General features: G+C 42.4%; 1 protein-coding gene across 1 annotated transcript in view; it reads left to right on the forward strand.

The window, feature by feature from the left end:
* Positions 1-16,867, forward strand: part of ESYT3 (extended synaptotagmin 3) — a 32,634-nt gene extending 15,767 nt beyond the window's left edge. The window contains exons 7-23 of the mRNA XM_030454083.1: positions 1,005-1,060; positions 3,651-3,771; positions 4,712-4,885; positions 5,387-5,469; positions 5,930-5,978; positions 6,613-6,702; positions 7,570-7,632; positions 7,736-7,804; positions 8,709-8,774; positions 10,129-10,215; positions 11,035-11,184; positions 11,711-12,153; positions 13,262-13,351; positions 13,616-13,747; positions 15,199-15,304; positions 15,916-15,965; positions 16,831-16,867. Coding sequence (XP_030309943.1) covers positions 1,005-1,060; positions 3,651-3,771; positions 4,712-4,885; positions 5,387-5,469; positions 5,930-5,978; positions 6,613-6,702; positions 7,570-7,632; positions 7,736-7,804; positions 8,709-8,774; positions 10,129-10,215; positions 11,035-11,184; positions 11,711-12,153; positions 13,262-13,351; positions 13,616-13,747; positions 15,199-15,304; positions 15,916-15,965; positions 16,831-16,867 — 1,866 coding nt within the window. The remainder of the gene's footprint in view (positions 1-1,004; positions 1,061-3,650; positions 3,772-4,711; positions 4,886-5,386; positions 5,470-5,929; positions 5,979-6,612; positions 6,703-7,569; positions 7,633-7,735; positions 7,805-8,708; positions 8,775-10,128; positions 10,216-11,034; positions 11,185-11,710; positions 12,154-13,261; positions 13,352-13,615; positions 13,748-15,198; positions 15,305-15,915; positions 15,966-16,830) is intronic.
* The last annotated feature ends 828 nt before the right edge of the window (positions 16,868-17,695 follow it).

Raw genomic sequence — 17,695 nt, forward strand, 5'->3', positions numbered from 1 at the left:
CTCACAGTGCAGGTGTCAGAATAGCAAATTCCTGATCTTTCAATGCTTCTCTTGAACCACAAAAGGATGAGAATGGATTTACCCTATTGTCTTGTAGTGGTGCCTAAAGAATGGGAGGATTTTCTGATAGAGTGCAGCATCTGTTTCGTAGGCCTTTGAAACCTTTGCTGCAAGGTTCCTGTCGGGTGGATTTTAAATCTTCCCATTTATAGATTTAAAAATGTAGTTACCTTGGGGACCATCCAGTCATAGTTGTGGTTGAAATGTGGTTTAATAAAATATGGGAAACCTTCTAGTCTTGTAAAACCCAGTTATCTTATAGCACACAGGTTTCTTTGCCTTGTGGGTTATGCTCTGCCTTGAGTTCATGGAAGCCATACTTTTGATCTTGGATGAGGTGGTTTTGTGTTTAGATGTAGTAGCAATATTTTAGGACATGAAAACCCCTTTTTGTTTATTGTGACAATAGAAATACAGAGTCCTGAAGTCAGGTGGTGTTTGTAAATCCCCCCGCCTCAGGGCCTAGGCCAACCTCTAAGTGAAAGCATGAGGAAACAACTTCAAAGTCTAGGCTGAGCTGTCAGGTTTACCAGGCATGACCCCAAGGCATCTGCCAGTGGCCATTGCTGGGGGTATTTCCCTGGGCTTGCAGGGTAGGTTCCAGTGATGCTGTCCTTTGGCATGGCATCTTTATCAAACTAGATAAAGAATACCTGATACCAGGTATTGCCTTTAATGTACAGATGCAGTCAATTAATGATACTGGTTTTACTTTCTTTAAACAAATGGCTTTGTTTTCATAGAATCATAGAATCGACTGGGTTGGAAGGGACCTCAGAGATCATCAAGTCCAACCCTTGATCCACTGCCGTTGCAGTTACTAGACCATGGCACAGAGTTTAGAAGCATTTTAGAAGCATCTGCTTCTTTAAGCATCCTACATTTGTTCTGAAATAAACTTTATTGGTCCTGTATCATTTTTCTCCCTGATCTTGTTGTTGCAGCACTTGGAAATCAACTGGGCAGGAATGAGCAACCTCCTGGACGTCCCAGGGATTAGGTGAGTTTCTGATTTTCTTTACTTTGTTCTTCTTTAAAAATCCTTTGAAAGTTGGGATGTTTTTTTTAAGTACTCATCAAAGCTCTTCTCAAGAATGTTGTGTAAAAGGTGCTGTGCTGACACTCCTCCCATCTTACCTGCCTGTGGGGTTTGCAAAACCTGAGGAGGATGCTTTTTACATTCCATCAAAATCACTTCAATTGCTTCATTGCATTCAGATTTAGGATGGAAATAGTAAATCGCCAGAACCACAGTGGTCTCCACTAAAAACCAAGCCATTCTGTTTCCCATATGCCAGCTACTTGCAGAGGTAGATCTAGGTGACTGGCAGTCTTTGCTTACATGGTTATCTACCCTAAAGTAAAAAAAAAAAAAAGCAAGTTCCCCCCAGTCCTTGAAAAAGAAGACCACACCAGATTTATAGGGAGAACTGTTTAATTTCTGTGTAATATGCTCACTCTTTAGGTTCTTAAAAAAATGTAGCTCTTCCCTAATGTCTCCTGGGCTGATCTTGCACATAAAGGTTGCACAGCAAGGATTAAATTCTTAGCAGTTTTCAGTACTCTTAAGTTTCAAACTGTTTCTCCAGATTGGAAATTTGCTTTTTCCTTGCTCTTCAATGTAAGAAAAAGATCTGTTACAGAACAAAATATATTTGGTTACTCAGCCATTGCCTTTCTCCCTTTACATGCAAATGCAGACACCTCTGCTTGCCTCCTTTCCCTGAAGTTCATGGTACAGACTCAGAGGAAGTGGCTGGGCACTTCAGGTGCCAGCTCATGCATTAAAGGGCCTTTGAAGACCTTTGATGTTGAGGGAAAGGAAGCTTTCTTCTTAATTTGAGGCCAGAGTGGCCTTTGCCCTGAAGTTTGCCCTGAGAGCTCCAGTTTTTATCAGAGGAATTAATCTGTTCTTTTCTAACACAGTTTTCTTAATCCTTGCAGAGAGAAGGTATGTAGGTGTTCCAGCCCACAGCCTCTCATATAATTAAGTGCAAATTTGGTGTCTTAAAGTTTCGTTCCCTGGTTCTCTCACAGGGATTTGAACACAGAAACCTTTGCTTGTTCATCAGCACTGCACATGAAAGCTGGGAGCCTGACCATGAGTAGGCTGAAGTGCAGGTTGAACAAGAGATCTTCCTTTCAAATGAATTGGGTTTACTTAGAGAAACTGGATGCACTTGTCAGTCCACATGTACAAGCTGGTTTAGTTTGGTGTATCCTGAGCCTCAAGAGAGGGGATGATTCTGTGATCTTCCTGTGGGTTTTTTTTGACTGAAAAGCCAACAGCCTGACCAAGAGCTTCTAGGCTCCTGCTCTAAAAGATATAGAGTAGGAGAGGACTTTTCTCCTGTGTGAATCCACCTTCACCTGTGGTGACAATTTTGTTGCACAGCTTTACCCTGAGAAGCTGCATTATAAACACCAAGTGTAACAAGAAGACAGCAGTCTTTCAGATGTTTGATCTTTTGAGGTTGTCCTCTTAATAATGTCTTGGCTAATGCCAAGTTTGAGTAGTATGTTGAAATCCTCTCATTGATCACCTGGAGAATGCCAGACATCTTTTATAGCCATATATTTCATGCTTGGGAGAAGCAGGTCAAATTACTTGCCAAAGAGTCCTTGCCATATAAACAGAGCAATTCAAAGCAAAGAGTTAAACCAAAAAACTTAAAATGTGCAAGTTTTAATTAGACTGGAAGGTTCCCTTAACTCCCAGACGGACAGTACCATCTGTTCAGCCAGTGTGGTCTCCTCTGTGCCAAAGGTCCAGTTACTTTAAACAAGATTTTCCTTCTTGGTGCAGAATATACGAAGATACAGAATCTCATCTTTTGCTTGGTCTTCTATAAAAATGTGGGTGGTTTCCCCTTCCATGTTATGGTAAGTTCTCATCAGGTGGCCAAGAGCAGACAGCAGTGTGCACTGAGGCCATGTTCTAAGTCTGAACACAAACTACCTCAAGGTCTTTGAGCCTCCTGTAAAATGCTGAAAATTCCTGATTCCCTCTTCACCTTGTCTCCCTGGTGTCAGCATTCCCAAACACAACCAAAAGGCACATGGGTTTGTAGGACTTGTTTGGGTGCATGGTGACCTCACTGCATGGCCTAAGCTGCCGTTCATCATTTACAACCTGCCAGAGCCAAATTCACATCCAGCCCTGGTAACCCTAGCCTGGAGGAACGTGCCTGCATGCAAGTGGGCACTGCCCTGGGTGTGCCACAAGGCAATGGCAATTATGTGCAGAATGACAGAGGGTAAGATGGAAAGAGATCTTGAGAGTCTTCCCCATGCTAATTTTCTGCTCTGCAGCAGCTCAGCTGGGCATGAATTATTGGTAGGAGGCAGCCTGACCTACCACATGGATCCAAATCCATCCTTGGTGATCGGTTCTGGTGTTAAACTGCCCTCTCCATTTTCTATAATTCCAAGCTAAATGTCACAAACATGAGTTTCTTCTGCCCATGCACCACTGGGCATGGGCACTCACTTCACAGCACCCTTTTCTCATGCTGTGCCTCATTCTCTTGTTCTAACTGAAGCTGGGATTGATTGCAGACATTTGGGTTGTTTTTTGCCCCCACCTGCAGTGTAATGTCAGACTCACTAATTCAAGACTTCATTGCTGCACGGCTGGTTCTACCAAACAGGATCACAGTGCCTCTGAAGAAGAACATGAACATTGCCCACTTGAGGTTCCCCATCCCACATGTGAGTTGTTTTTTGGGTTGATTTGGGTTGATTTGGTTGTTTTTTTCCAGTGAGGCTGTTAATCCATCCACTGCACGTTTGCTGTACTCTGGATGCAAGCTCAGTGTCTTAGGCTCCTGCACCAGTTGTTTCAACCTGGATTGTAGGCTTCCTAAAAGCAATGTTTCAGAAATATAAAAGCAGATATTGGATAGTTCAAAATTTGGAGAGGGCACTCTAGACTCTGAGCTTGTTTACCAATTAAACCACTGGTTTCATTTGAGAATAAGACAGATCTTCAGTTAGAGACAGGAAATGCATGAGCAACAAGTGTCAGGCTACCTTATCTTTTTACTAATGCTGTGAAAGAGTGCCAATAGGGAGCTTGGAGGTTGACATCTCTTTGTTACAGAAAAAATCAGGGAAAAAATTCCCAACAGGAAATCTCCTAAATGTTTATCCAGATCTTCAGTCTTCTTCATCCTTTAAATACCTAATACAGTCATGGGTGAGGGTAAATATAAATGAATGACAAAGGGATGCTCCCTATTGCAAACTTGCATCACCAAATTGAAGCTGAATGGCCATTCTGCAGTAAAAGCAGAACCTCCCCATGGGTGCTTATTTCCCCCTTCAGTCAGTGGGAATTGCTCTTTACACTTGGTTTGACTGTGGCTGTAATTCTGTGTGCATATGTATCTTTCTGATTTAAATATAAATTGCAGAATATTTCCTATGCAATTATCTAGACTGTATCTGTTTAAGGTTTAGGTTTTTTCCCTCTAGGTAAGTGGTAGAAGTGTTTTAATATAGCTGTCACTGGAAATAAACTGCATCAAAACTCCTGTCTTTGCAAACCTGTCATGATGACTCCCCTTGCTGCCTGAAATAACTATTTTTAGGAGGCAGCATAATTTAGTTATCCAAAGATAATTGACCAATTTTGTACCTTATTTTTCAGGGAGTAATAAGGGTTCATTTGCTAGAAGCTGAAAACCTTGTCCAGAAGGACAGTTTCCTTGGTGCCATCAGGGGGAAGTCTGACCCCTACGCTCTCCTTCGCCTTGGCACGGTGCAGCATCGGAGCAAGACAGTTTCCCGAGATCTTAATCCCATTTGGAATGAGACTTTTGAGGTACTGAATCTTTTGATCTTCCATCTGTAGGATGCACAACCCTTTACATCCCTGTGCTTGGAAGGCCCTCTCTTAGCTGGCTACACTGAAGCAGGTCGACTCCCTTGGTACTTGATTGATGAGGCATTTCTGTTCCTTGAACAGGTTCAGATTTACATTGCAAACTTACAAAGTCATTCAGGTTGATCTGATTTACATATGTGGGTTTTTGGAGGAGGTGCAAAGTGCTGCTTTAAATATCAACCAGTGCAGCAGTCTGTGCAGCTGCAGCCTTCTCTAGCATTGATTCTTCTCTGCTTATTAGGGTTACCAGTTTGAGGGGTGTAACTTGTCATTCAGAAACAAGCAAAATGGTTTTGAAATATTTTCACCTGTAATCTATTGCATTTATTACATGATTAGCCGTGAAACAGTATAGAATGTCCTTCTTGTCCACAGCCTGAACCTGTGTGAGACTATGTGAATGCTTTTTTTCTTTAATCATTACTTCTTTCTCCCCAGTTTGTTGTTCATGAAGTTCATGGTCAGGACTTAGAAGTGGATTTGTATGATGAAGATCCAGATAAGGATGACTTTATGGGCAGGTAAATTAGCTTGACCCTCTGAAATGAGGTCCAGTAACCTCTGAAATGAGACACACAGATTATTCATACTGGAAATTCAATATTGAAGGAAGCTACTCCCTTTGTCCAGATATTGATACCAATTTATTAGTTCCTAGTGCAGCTAACTTTGAAAAAGGTAAGAGAATGGGCCCAGACTCCTGCAAGGAATCCTAGGGAGCCATTAGAAGTGATGGTTACTACACACCTTGAGATTTGCTTGAAATTTATTTTAGTTTTGCAAGTATTTCCAGGGGCAGTGTTTAGAGCTGCAGGTGCTCTCCCATGCACACCCATGCCAGTCCTGTGTAGAAGTTGCCATTTGGAATAGATTTGAGTCTGAGCTGCTTTGGTGGTGGTTTCTTCTCCTTCCCCTTGCCCCCAGCAGCACTATGCTATATGCCTAAATGTACACTGGAATGTTTGGTTTTTTGTCTTTTAGCTTGGTTATAAACCTGTTGGATGTCAGGAATGACAGAACTGTTGATGAGGTAAAGATTGCAGCTTGTTTCTAAGCATGCTTGGTGGTAAATGCTCACCTCTGCTCTCCTTCTGCTCCTACATTGATTCTGTGTGTTTAAAGCTTCCTTGCAGACTTGCACTGTGGTGTTTTCACAGGAAGAAAATACCTTTGCTCAGGAAACTTCAAGTAGCCATAACAATAATTTTTAGAATCCAGCTGGCAACCTCAGACAGCCCTGAGGTTACACTGAGCCAGCAGTGGGGGTATCATGTGTAGATATCTTGTGTCCTGTATGTATCAAATGTTTGTACAAAGCTACAGATAAAGTTTGGTGAAGCAGTCTGACTGCTAAGGCAAGAAATTATCAGATTTTATTGTGGTTCATCTTGCAACCCAACACTCTGCAAACAGTGCCAGAGTGCCTGTCTTGTGCTGCTGCTGGATGGAAATATTTGCAAAGCTCTTGGGTATTTTATTTGGGTTTTTTTGGGTTGCTTTTCTAAGTAGATGGACATGCTACAATCTAATTATCAAAAGTGCAAGCTAAGATGCTCAAAGTACAATTCATATTGTCTATTGTACGTAAGTCTCAGAGACTGTAACATATATAAAAATTATTCTTCTTCACAGTTCTCAAGTTACTCTTTGCTGTCTCCATTTAGTGGTTTCCCTTAAGTAAGACAACAAGTGGACATTTGCATTTAAAGCTGGAGTGGCTTTCACTAGTAAATGACCAAGAAAAGTTACATGAGGTGAGTATATTTGCTCAAAGGATTCAGATACTCTCATCCCTATGCAGTGATCAACAAAGTGTGTTGTGTACAATTAGGAGCCCCAGGCAAACTCACGAGAGTTCTTGTCTGACAAAGTTTTGATATGATTCCCCTACCCCAAAGTGGAAGGGTGTTTGTTTGCCCTACGTCCCTCAGAAATTCAGGAATAACTCAAATCTGGCAGCTGTTCTTGCTTGAGTTAGCAAAGCTTTGTTTGACTCGCTGAAAAGCAACCTCTCAGTTCTCTTTTTTGATAATTTTGATCATGTTTCCCTTCCCTCTTCCTTTAGGATCTGTGTAAGACCCCTGCCTATAGCCTCTATTAGTCATAGACAAATACCCAGCACAGGTACTTGGTAGGGCCATGGTGCCAAATGGTGTTTTGGTTTTACTTGTCCAGCAGAATTGCTTGAGTAAAGCCCATCTCCCGAGGATATAATTTCCTTATAATTGAGCAAAAGCATTTCAGTTCCACTGAAGTGAATAAAACATGTTCCTAGGATTTGTTCTGCTGACACCAGGTTCCTGATGTCGATGTTTTAGCATGGCTTTTAGATGTCTTTGCTGCACTGGGGAATCCAGCCAGGATTCTCTGCACCAGTGAGATTGAAGAGCATTCAGACCAGTGACTCAAAAACACTTCAACCTCTTCTTTTTTACTTAAAGCTGTTGTGCTGTGTTGGCTTGGGCTCTTCTAAATTGCAAGTTGTAGGAGAAAGGTGAAGAGCTGCCTGGCTTTCAGACTCTGTCCTTTGAATGTGTGCTGTGCTTTCTGTTGGCCTTGATGGGTGGTCATGCCTAAATTGTGGTGGGTTTTGTTTGTTTTATCTTTCCTGGCCTTCACAGGACAAGAAGGGTCTGCCTACAGCCATTCTGATAGTCTACTTGGAAAGTGCCTTCAACCTTCCTGTAAGTGCAAACCACATGCAGGCAGCCTTCACTCCTAACCTCTTGGTTTTTTTTTAAGAAGACCACAAATTAATTGTTTTAAAATACTCTCTTACTAATTCAGAAAAACCACTTTGAGTATTCGAATGGTGAATGTGGAGCAAAGAAGATAAAAAATAACAAGTACCTCAAGGTAAAATTTATATTCTTCTCCCATGCTTGCAAAGCAACATTCTGGGTTATGTGGTATCGTAGCAACTGAAATGAGCTGAGGGTAAAAGAAATAATCTCTCCACCATAGGAGTCTAAGTGACCAGGCATTCAAAGCAGGGATTGAAAGCATCACTCCAGGGAAAGTCCAGGAGGTCCAAGGGGCAATGCAACATGAAATATTTGATTGTATGTGGGGGTTATTTTTATTTTCTACTTTAGACAGAGAGCCTCCAGACTTCAGACCAAGTCACATTATCCTTTCTGCTACTGCAGAGGTTTTTTCCATGCAGAGCTGTTCTAGCTTGACCTCCCACACCAGGATGGGAAGGCAATGCTTTTTTGTGGTAATCTGCCCATCTATTGGAGGTCTGACCACCAGATTTCTTCCCCCTCAGTTTTGAAGGGATTCAGAAGCTGCTCTGTCCTCTCTCTTTGTTTCTGTTTATTATTTTCTTCACAAATACCAAATTTTGCTACTCTTATGTAAATGGTATGTGAAGAGTGTCTTTCTTCCTTTATTCTTGAACAAGTTACACATGAACACAGCTCAGATAAAACTTCACATTTTCTGAGTAGCTCCCCTCCTAAATGCAATCTTTACAATTTGAATGAGTTACCAGCACTGCAACACACATGGCATTCAGTAGTCCATAATTCTGGACTTGGTTGTGGACATTTCTCTTGCTGTGCTAAGACCAAATCCTCAGACTTAGTGCAACAGTGCAGAAGAGCAGAGGATAAAAGGTTCAGGATTGCTGCTTCTGGGAAGGAATTGTTACATATTTCAAGAGCAGTGGTTTAACATTACTTCCTATAAATGTGTCATCTTTTTTTTGTTTGGTTGGTTTTTTTTGTTCTTTTGTTTTCCTTTTATTAAATCACAGAAGACAGAACGAGAACCTTCCTCCTTTGTTCTGCTCACAGTAGGAAACAAGACTCAGAAAAGCAAGGTGAGGCTACTTGACTCTTCTGCTTCCTTGGACACCCATAAAATAGAAAGTATTTAACTCCAAGTAGCCCCTAGGAAGGGTAGGACTAGTCAAGCTGAAGTGAAGAGTTGTAGACATGGTTACAGCTGCAGAAGCCAGGAGGTGGGGTAAACCAGCGTGTGGGAGCACTGTGTCACCGAGTTGTGTTTGGTGGGTGTCTGATGAGCTGCTCTACAGGTTTGTGTTTCTGTGCTCGTGGCCATGAAGTCAGGGTGGCCAAGATACCCTAATTCTGCAAGGGTTACAAAGGAAGAAATAAGACATCTCCAATTTGGCTCATGCTTCCTGAGGGCAGGGTGTTATCTCCATCAAACTAGCATTTGTTCCCTTATCAGAGCTCCTATGCTCCACAGAAGTTTAACTGATTTTTTTTTTTACTTGGACAAAAGTTTATCTGCATGTTTTCTGCTGCATTTTCAGTTCCTTTTTCATTATGTAATATTCATTTTTGCCTGAAGAGCAGGAGTAATTGCTGAGTTCTGCCCTCACAGAAGCTGCTGCTGTTGCCCTGCAGCTGGTTGCAGATGAGAACAGCTCTATGTTCTTTTGGATACTCAAAAATAGGGATTAAACCTCTTGGCTACACACAGGCATGTGGGACTGGCACCTATTTTCCTTCGATTCTTCCACTGGCTCCAGCTAGAAATTTGGTTTTGCTTATGTTTTTACCTTTTTTTTTTTTTGGTTGTCCCCTTTGCACACCACATCACCTGCCTCTCCCAAGCTAGGTCTAACTTCCAGCTTTTTCCTGCTCCTTTCCCCTTGCTGACAGCACCCATGGCCTGGCAGAAGTAGCTGGTTTATGGAGCAGCCTCAGCCACAGCCCCCGCAGCTGTTTCCCATCCTGTTTCATCCTTGATGCATGATGCTGAGGTTGTGCCCTCCTACTCTTCCCTCAAGCTCTACACCCCTCAAACTCTTCCTTAAGCCTTCCTACCCTTTCCTTCCAGCTCACTGCAGCTTTGGGACCTGGCTCTGGGTGCCTGCAGGCTGGAAGCAGCACTCAGGCTTTCCCTGGGTGGTGAGGTGGGAGGAGAGGAGGGAGGGAGCATTGCCTTGCTGGTTGGGGCCAACTGCATCTTGCCTGACTTGTTCTTTGGTATTCCCAAGCCCTGCAGAACTCGTTCTGGTTTTACCAGAGACTTTGCTTCTGCACACTTCTGACCTGGAAGTTTCACTCTCTGCATCCGGGGGGCCATAGTATCACTGAATGAAACAAGAGGGTCAGTGTGAGCCTCTCAGGTGATCAGTGTCATGGTATTCTTTTCTGTTTACAGAATAAGCTAACCTGTGTGCCACTGCCTTCTTCTTGCAGACCTGCAATTTCAGCAAAGATCCCACATGGGGCCAGGCTTTCACCTTCTTTGTCCACAATGCTCATTCCCAGTCACTGCACGTTGAGGTGAGAGAGAAACCTTTCTGTTGAAGATAAGTGCACATAGCAAGAAGCCTCTTTTGTGGTGGATGTAATCTCAGTGCCGGTTGTTTCTGTGTGCTTCTACTCTCTACTGGAAAGGTGGAAGCAGCACTTGTTGTTGCACAAGCAGTTCTCTGCCAGGTGATGCTGGCGTCTGCCTTTGCTCTGGGATCATGTAATGTGTAATATCTCAGTTCAAATGTGGAAAATACCTGGCTGCAAAATGCAAAGGAGGTTTTATACAGGTTTTTGTAATAAAGCCATGAATGTTTTTCTGTCAGAAATCACAGTCTTCATAATTCTCAATGAGTCCTGTCTCTTCACCTTGGTATTTTGGTTTGTTAAGAAATCCTGTCTCTCCCTGGCATACACTGATATCCCAGCCAGGTCTGCAGCTGTTCAGGCAGCTTTGGAAGTGGATTTGAACTTATAAGGTGTGATGAGGTTAGGCTAAAAAATGGTTATGAAAACAGTTTGTAAAGGATGGAGCAGCTGTCATCCCAGCTGCCTGGGACATTTCCCCAAAGCAAGTAAGGAAAGTCAAGTAAATCTCAGTGCCTGGGTTTTTTGTTAAGATGGTTCCTTTTCTGAACACAGATGAGATTTTTTTACTCCAAAAATACTAATCTGTTATACTCCTGAAATATTGGCATCACCCATTTGGAAGTTACCATACTTGAGAGTGTCCTGAGGTAAATAAGATTATTTTGGTTTCTGTCTGAAATACTTTCTTGCTTTGCTCTTCCCAGTAGTGTTCTTTCCAGTTTGGCATCTAGTAACAACTTTTTTTTTTTTCCTGTTTAGATAAAAGACAAAGATCGGGATACTGCCCTGGGAACTTCAGTGATCTGTCTCTCCCACTTACTTAAGGACCCAAACATGACTCTGGATCAGAGATTTCAGCTGGATCATTCCAGTGCAGACAGCTTCATTAAGATGAACCTTGTGTTGAGGGTAAGTTGTTCTTTGCATACTCACCTGACTTCCCCAGTGGAAGCATCCAGTTCTAACCAGGATGAGAGGTGGGAGAAGAGAAATGCACCTTTGCCTCACAGATGAGTGGAAAGTAGAAGTGTGATAAGGTCTTGAAGTGCAATCAAGAGTGTGTGGTGGTGCTGAGAGGTATCCCTGAGGCTTCCTGAAACTTCGTGTAGTGCTAGTGCTGAAAATCTCATGACAATCAAGAATGGGCTGAGAAAAAGCTAAGCTGGGGAATCAAAGCTGCTAAACAGTAAGGGAGACAGATCGTTATGAACTGTTTTCTCACTGTGCTCTTGGCCAGTGTTTAGACACTGATAAACACATACACAGTGGGGCAAGGGAAGCAAACATCACAGCTAATCCCATAGTTCTCTCTTATCTTTAATGGCAGATTCCTGCTGTTACTGCTTTGTGGTGAAATGTCATCCTAGGTGATAATGCTGGCATCAACCCCAGTGCTTTGGGAGCACCACTCATTTTTTTCCCTTGTGATTTTTAGGCCTTAAATGCTGAAGAACCCAATCCACAAAGAACCAAGGCTGGTGTCAATGCCTCAAAGCAAGGTCCTGTGCGTGTCATGGAGAAGGGTGCAAACCAGCAGAAATCTGTCTCCCCACCAAACTCAGAGGTCTCAAAAATCCCTTCTGTGAGCAAAGACACCACAGCGCTTGAATCCCTGCCAAAAAAGGACAGCAGAGAAGACTTGGACACAAATGATAAAGCAGCAGCACCTGTACCAAGTGAAAATCTTGCTGGGCCTAACGAGACAGAGCGTGAGCAAAACCCAGAGCATGTCCCATCATCAGTGCTGCACACCACAGCTGCAGTAGTGCCCACGCTGCCAAACATACAGGAACTGAGGCTTGCACCCAGTGTTACTTCACTGGGTTCTCTGCCTTCTTCTTGCTTTGAATTAAGTAGCAGCAATCTGGACCTTCCTAAGTAGGTGTTCTTCAAGCTGAATTGTTCTTCTCTTGGGAAGGTTTAGGTTTTTTAAGATGCTGTTGTATGCAGTTGAATTCAAGCCTGCTAAGTAATTTGGAATCTTGGGTCTCAAATAACCTTACAAAGAATTGGCCTAAATATCACAGTCAACAGCAGTGTTAACTTGCATGGTGACTACTGGATGTAATGCAGAAGCATTTCCTTCTCTGGCTCTCCTAAAGGGTGCTTCATATGTTGGCTTTATATTCAAGAGCCTCTCACACAGCATCTCCTGGGTCCCATAACACTCATGGTTTTAACAACAGGCGATCTTAAGTCTGAATACCTCCTTTCTGTAAAAACAAAGTCTTCATAAGCACATCTGTCTGCCTAAAGTTTTGGATACTGTCTTCCAGTGAACAAGTTTTGATACTCAATGTATTTTGTGAATAGATGTGCTTGTGTGAGGCTGCAGGTGGTCTGCACTGTTGAGGAGGACAGAGCTTCATCTGTCCCTGCTGGGGCGCAGAATGGAGCCAGCAGGATACTTAATAAACTGAGGTAGCAAAGAAGGTGCATCTCAATTATGAGAGCATCAGAGCAGTTACCAACATGAATACCAAGCCCATCTGCAGCTCTTCAGTCCTGTACTCCTGGATTGGCAAATTCTCTAGCTCTGAATCAGGCCTCATTTAGAAACCATTTTCAAGCAATGTTTTGGATTTGAAACCACTTAAACGACATGAGATTTAAAAAGGTCACATTTTGCATATAGAGACACCCTTGAAGGAGCTGTGTAACATGCCTACTTGTACTTTGCTGCTGCATCTACAGCAGGCCAACAGGGTGCTTTTTTGGCCATTTATGTAGTAGGATTGAGATGCCTGTGCAGAAGGCTGGCCAGGCAGTGCTGGCACTAACAAGAATGTTTTTTCTGTTGAGTACCTGTGGTCCGGCTGCTTTCTAGACAGCAAACCTTAGGATGCCAGAAAGAAGAAGAGTGCCCTGAAAAGTTGGTTTTAGTTGAAAATGCATCATCAACTTCTGAAGCTTCTGTGCTAGGTCTGTCCATGTGGTGTGTTAGGAATCTGTACTGAAAAGTTGTGCCTGTGTAACTGTCTTACAGCGGGACCGAGATGCCCCTGGGAGAGATTCAGCTGACGGTGCGGTACGCGTCCATACGGCAGAGCCTGGTGGTGCTGGTGAATGCCTGCAGGTAGTGCTGATCACTGTTTGCCTCTCTCTGAAAAAGGAAAGGGGAAGAGCTCTCTGAGCTTGTCAGACATTCAGCAAAGCTAAAGCACAACCCCGTAAAAGATGCAGCAGTGTTGGCTGATTTCACATCCTTGACGTTTTATTTGCTGGTGTTCCGTTTCCGAGATAAAAACTTTTGGCCTATGAAGCCATGGGGGGTGGGTCTGATTCTGTGAGGCAGTGGGAGAAGCTCCTTTGCTTGTCAACACCTTCTTTCTTTTGACAGAAACTTAGTACCCTCTTCAAATCGTGGAGTAGATCCGTATGTTCGTATATACCTGCTTCCAGACAGAAGATGGGCAAGCAGGAAGAAGACTTCAGTTAAGAAAAAAACTCTGAACCCCCAATATGATGAGAAGTAAGAAAATGTTAGTTATTATTGCTGCTGTAGTAGTTATGCTATTGGTATAATGAGAGGGCTTGCCTGAGGTGTGCTTCTGTTACCCCTAAGGGTTGTCTCACGAACATTCCCAGGTCTTCCAACAAAATGGGACTTTAAATTGTGGTTGGCATGTACTTGGCTGGCCTTGCTGTGTGTAGGGTGTTGTCTGTCCCCTGTAGGAGGGCACACCTTCTTCCCACCCCCTACAGATGCAGGCTGTACTCACTTTGCACACAGACATTCCCCTACCCACATTTAACTCCTGTTGTTGCTGAGGCAATCTTTCCATTTGGGTACCTCATAAAACCTGCTTCTCTCTTCATACTTCTTTGCCTGATACTATTGTGACATCTTTCCACAAATGAAAGGCAGAAATACAAAGCCTTTAGAGACTGGATCATTTGTTTGGACAGACGGATGGAGGTTGTCATTGAGATGTGGTGGGAGAGAAGTGAAATGCTCCCACATCTTTGCTGATAGAACTCTGCTGCTGAAATGGGACATGGTTTGCATGAAACCAAACACTGTAATGCTCAGACAGAGATCCTTTGAGAGGTGGCTATAAGCCCATATGTAGAGGAAGGTACACTTGAGAAAACAGGATGATCCTGGGTGACTCAGGGATTTTTTTTTTATATGTCGAGTCTTTTCTCCATATGTGAGTGTAGGTCAGAAACAGAGAAAAGATTTTAAAATATTTCATCTTAACACACAAAACACTATCGAGCTGTGGAATTTTGCTTCTGCCTATTCTCATGTAATGCCACTGATTTAGTACCAACACAGATGTTAGGAACATCATCTCTTTTTCCTCATTGATTTCCTCACGTATTGGCGTGTCCTGTACGTCCTCAATTAGGTGCAATAGGTTGAGCAACACTTAGCTCCAAAACACATTACCTGTTTTACAGCTCTGACTTGAGGAAAAGCTATTCAGGTGGGTAGAACATAAATGATGTAGCATGGACAAATCTCAGTTGACATTAGATGATGCGTGCCACAGGTGTGAGTCAGAATCATTAAGAATTTAATTGCCACAGGTTTCAACCTTTGTCTCCTCTTAATGTGGTATGAGCCCACTTTGTAAACTTGGGGGGTTGGGTCAGCTATTTCCTCTGAGTAATAAAGGTTGCATGGAAAACATGCTCATCTTCCATGAAGAAGGAAAATTACAGTAAACAGTGTTTCATGATGGATGCACGTTTTCCTCCTTTCCCCTGGCAGGTGCAGTCTGAACAAGTGTTGTAGTCTTTCATCAGGCTGGAAGAGATTTCTAGTAATGTGACTAAAATCTTAACTATAGAATTACCTTTTCTTTCTTTTAAGTTCTGGTCACTGATGCTGTATTCTGTCACTGTTTTATGGCTGCTGGTGCCTATAGGATTTTAATTTTTGACAAAAGTCCCCTTTTAAACCTTTACTTTTAGGTTTGAATTTTTTGAATCTTTGGAAGATGTCAAGAAAAGAACACTAGACATTGCAGTGAAAAACAGCAGGCCGTTCATTTCACAGGAAAGGAAGGAGCTGGGGAAAGTAAGTTTAAAGAACTACACTACTAACTGTGTAGACCTGATAGAGCTGAACAGCTGAGTGATTCCTGTAATGTGGGTATAGTAACCAAGTCTTAGTACTAGGACTAGCAGGCTGGAAACAACTTTTTCTGCCAGGTTTTCACTGGAAATCACACTGTATCCATGTGGAAGCTTGTGTGGTCTCGTGATTGGTGTGCTGTGCTGCTTCATTTCATAAGGGTGCTCCTGAAATAAAACATGTTTCCTGGGATCCAGCACTGCCCATTTGGGGAATGGCTTCAGCAGTGCAAACACGAAGCTGAGAGAGTTTTGATCAAACCCTGGAGTTTGGCAAAGGTCTTTCAAGCTTTCTGCTAACAACTCCTGATTCTGTGGAAACTGGAACCACTTCTTCAGTGACAGATAAATTTCCAAGTGGTGCTGCTGAGAAACAGCTGCAGCATTGAGACAGCCATTAGTCTGTGTCCCAGGGGTGTGGGGAGCTCCTTCTCCCTTCAGTCTGAGCTGCAACCCAACAACTTGAAAGTGGGTCTGAGCTGGGAGGGGTGGTAGCTGAGCTGACCAATTTGTAGGCTGACTAATATTCAGAGGAATAAAATCTGCTTTTTGAAGGTGCGGATTGACTTGTCACAGGAGGATTTAATAAAAGGTTTTGCACAGTGGTAAGTTTCATCTCCCTACTTTGAACCCCTGCTAATGGCTTTGCTGGGAGTTTGCATGACTGCTGGTGGTGTGCTGGTACAGGGGATGGGTATTTTAGTGAGCAAGAAGATTACCTGACCTGCAAGCACAGGACTAAATTGAAATAATCTGGTAGTTTTATCTATGTTGCATGTTAACCCAGCTGCTAGTGCAATACCTGCCCTATGAAAGTTTTAATAAGAGGCCTGTGTGTCAATTAGCATCTTCAGCATAGTTTAGGTTACAATAAAAGCCACTGTTTATTAAAGTAACCTTGCAACAAATTTTAACTTGGATAAAGATCTTAACTAAATTAATGCTGTGATCAGCAATATATATATATATATGATAAAACTTTAATTACAAAGCATTTATAGAAACTGGTATAATAAGCTACTTAGAATTCTGTTTGTGTCTTCATTGTGGTTCAGCTTTACGCCTTAACCATTGGTCTGAGGCAAAGATTAAGAACCAGTTGTTTTTTTTTTCCCTTCTATGTCTGGAGTTAATGGCAGTAGTTCTTCCTTCTTTCTCCTTCAGTGGAGACCAAGGAATGCAGAGTGGGTAGTCCAGGAGCTTGCCATCCATGCAGGCAGGGAGCTAGCACTGGCCAGTGGGACAGGAAAATTCCCCTGGCCCTGCTGGCATCTGTCTCTGACATAAGGATGTGGCAATTAAGGAAGTAGGAGAAAAATGACACATCCAAAGCTCCTGGTAAAGAACTGAAGTTTGAGGCCACTTCCGAAGCACGAGCAATAAAGCAGCCCAAGTTCTCTCTGTTGCACCACTTAAAACTTGAAAGAAAGCCTTAAACTACTATAATTAATTATTGTGTCTGTCTTGCAGGTATGAGCTGACAAGGAGTAGGCGCAAGAAAATCTGATTTCTTCCCCTGTACATAAGTTACTAACTTTTCAACTTTACAAGAATGTACATAACTCTTGTAATTAATGTTTTGAACAGTCACTGCAAATTTGAAGCAGTCTCTGGCTCAGGACATGTAAATTTAATGATCCTACTCAGAGATTAGTTCTCACTGAAGCAAAAAAGAAGAACCCCACATTGGGAATAATTGGTCTCTAGATAACAAGTCCTTTATTTTTGCTGTTTCTGGCATATCTCCCACCAAAAAAACCCTTAAGTATGAATATTCTCTTGAGGAAGTGTTGTACCTGGAAGTATTTCAGACTGTCAGCTGTGTCATTACTTTGCTTGGCAGTCTCATTTCCCCAGGATCCTATTCATGTTGTTTTAACATGAGAGCACTGTAGTTTGAAAAGAATAAATTTTTAAACAGCGTTCTTCATCTATAGGGCTATAGAACCCCTTGGAAGAAAGGGGTTGTTTTTTGAGAAACTGAGAAATTTATATTCAGCAGATTGTGGCCATGGGTATGTATATAACGAGCTTCCAAAAGCAGGGAGATTAGTTTACCAAGATGTTCTTAAGTTTTTAGTTTGTGATGCCTTAATGTGTTTTGTTCTTTGTTACAGTACATTTCAAAATCTTATAAACCTTGATAGCTAAGCATTCTGCCTGAGGAACAGCAGAGTTTTGTAAACAAAGCTTTATTAATATTGGAGCAAAATATACCAAAATATTTTTGGAAGTTTGATGTAGGTGTTTCTGTACAATAAATTTCTGTCTTGCATAAAAAAACTTGATCTGTGCCTTTCTAAAACTAAATATGACCATGGTAATTTCAAATCTA

This window comes from Calypte anna, chromosome 7 (genome assembly GCF_003957555.1).
Source record: "Calypte anna isolate BGI_N300 chromosome 7, bCalAnn1_v1.p, whole genome shotgun sequence".
In the NCBI taxonomy this organism is placed as follows: domain Eukaryota; kingdom Metazoa; phylum Chordata; class Aves; order Apodiformes; family Trochilidae; genus Calypte; species Calypte anna.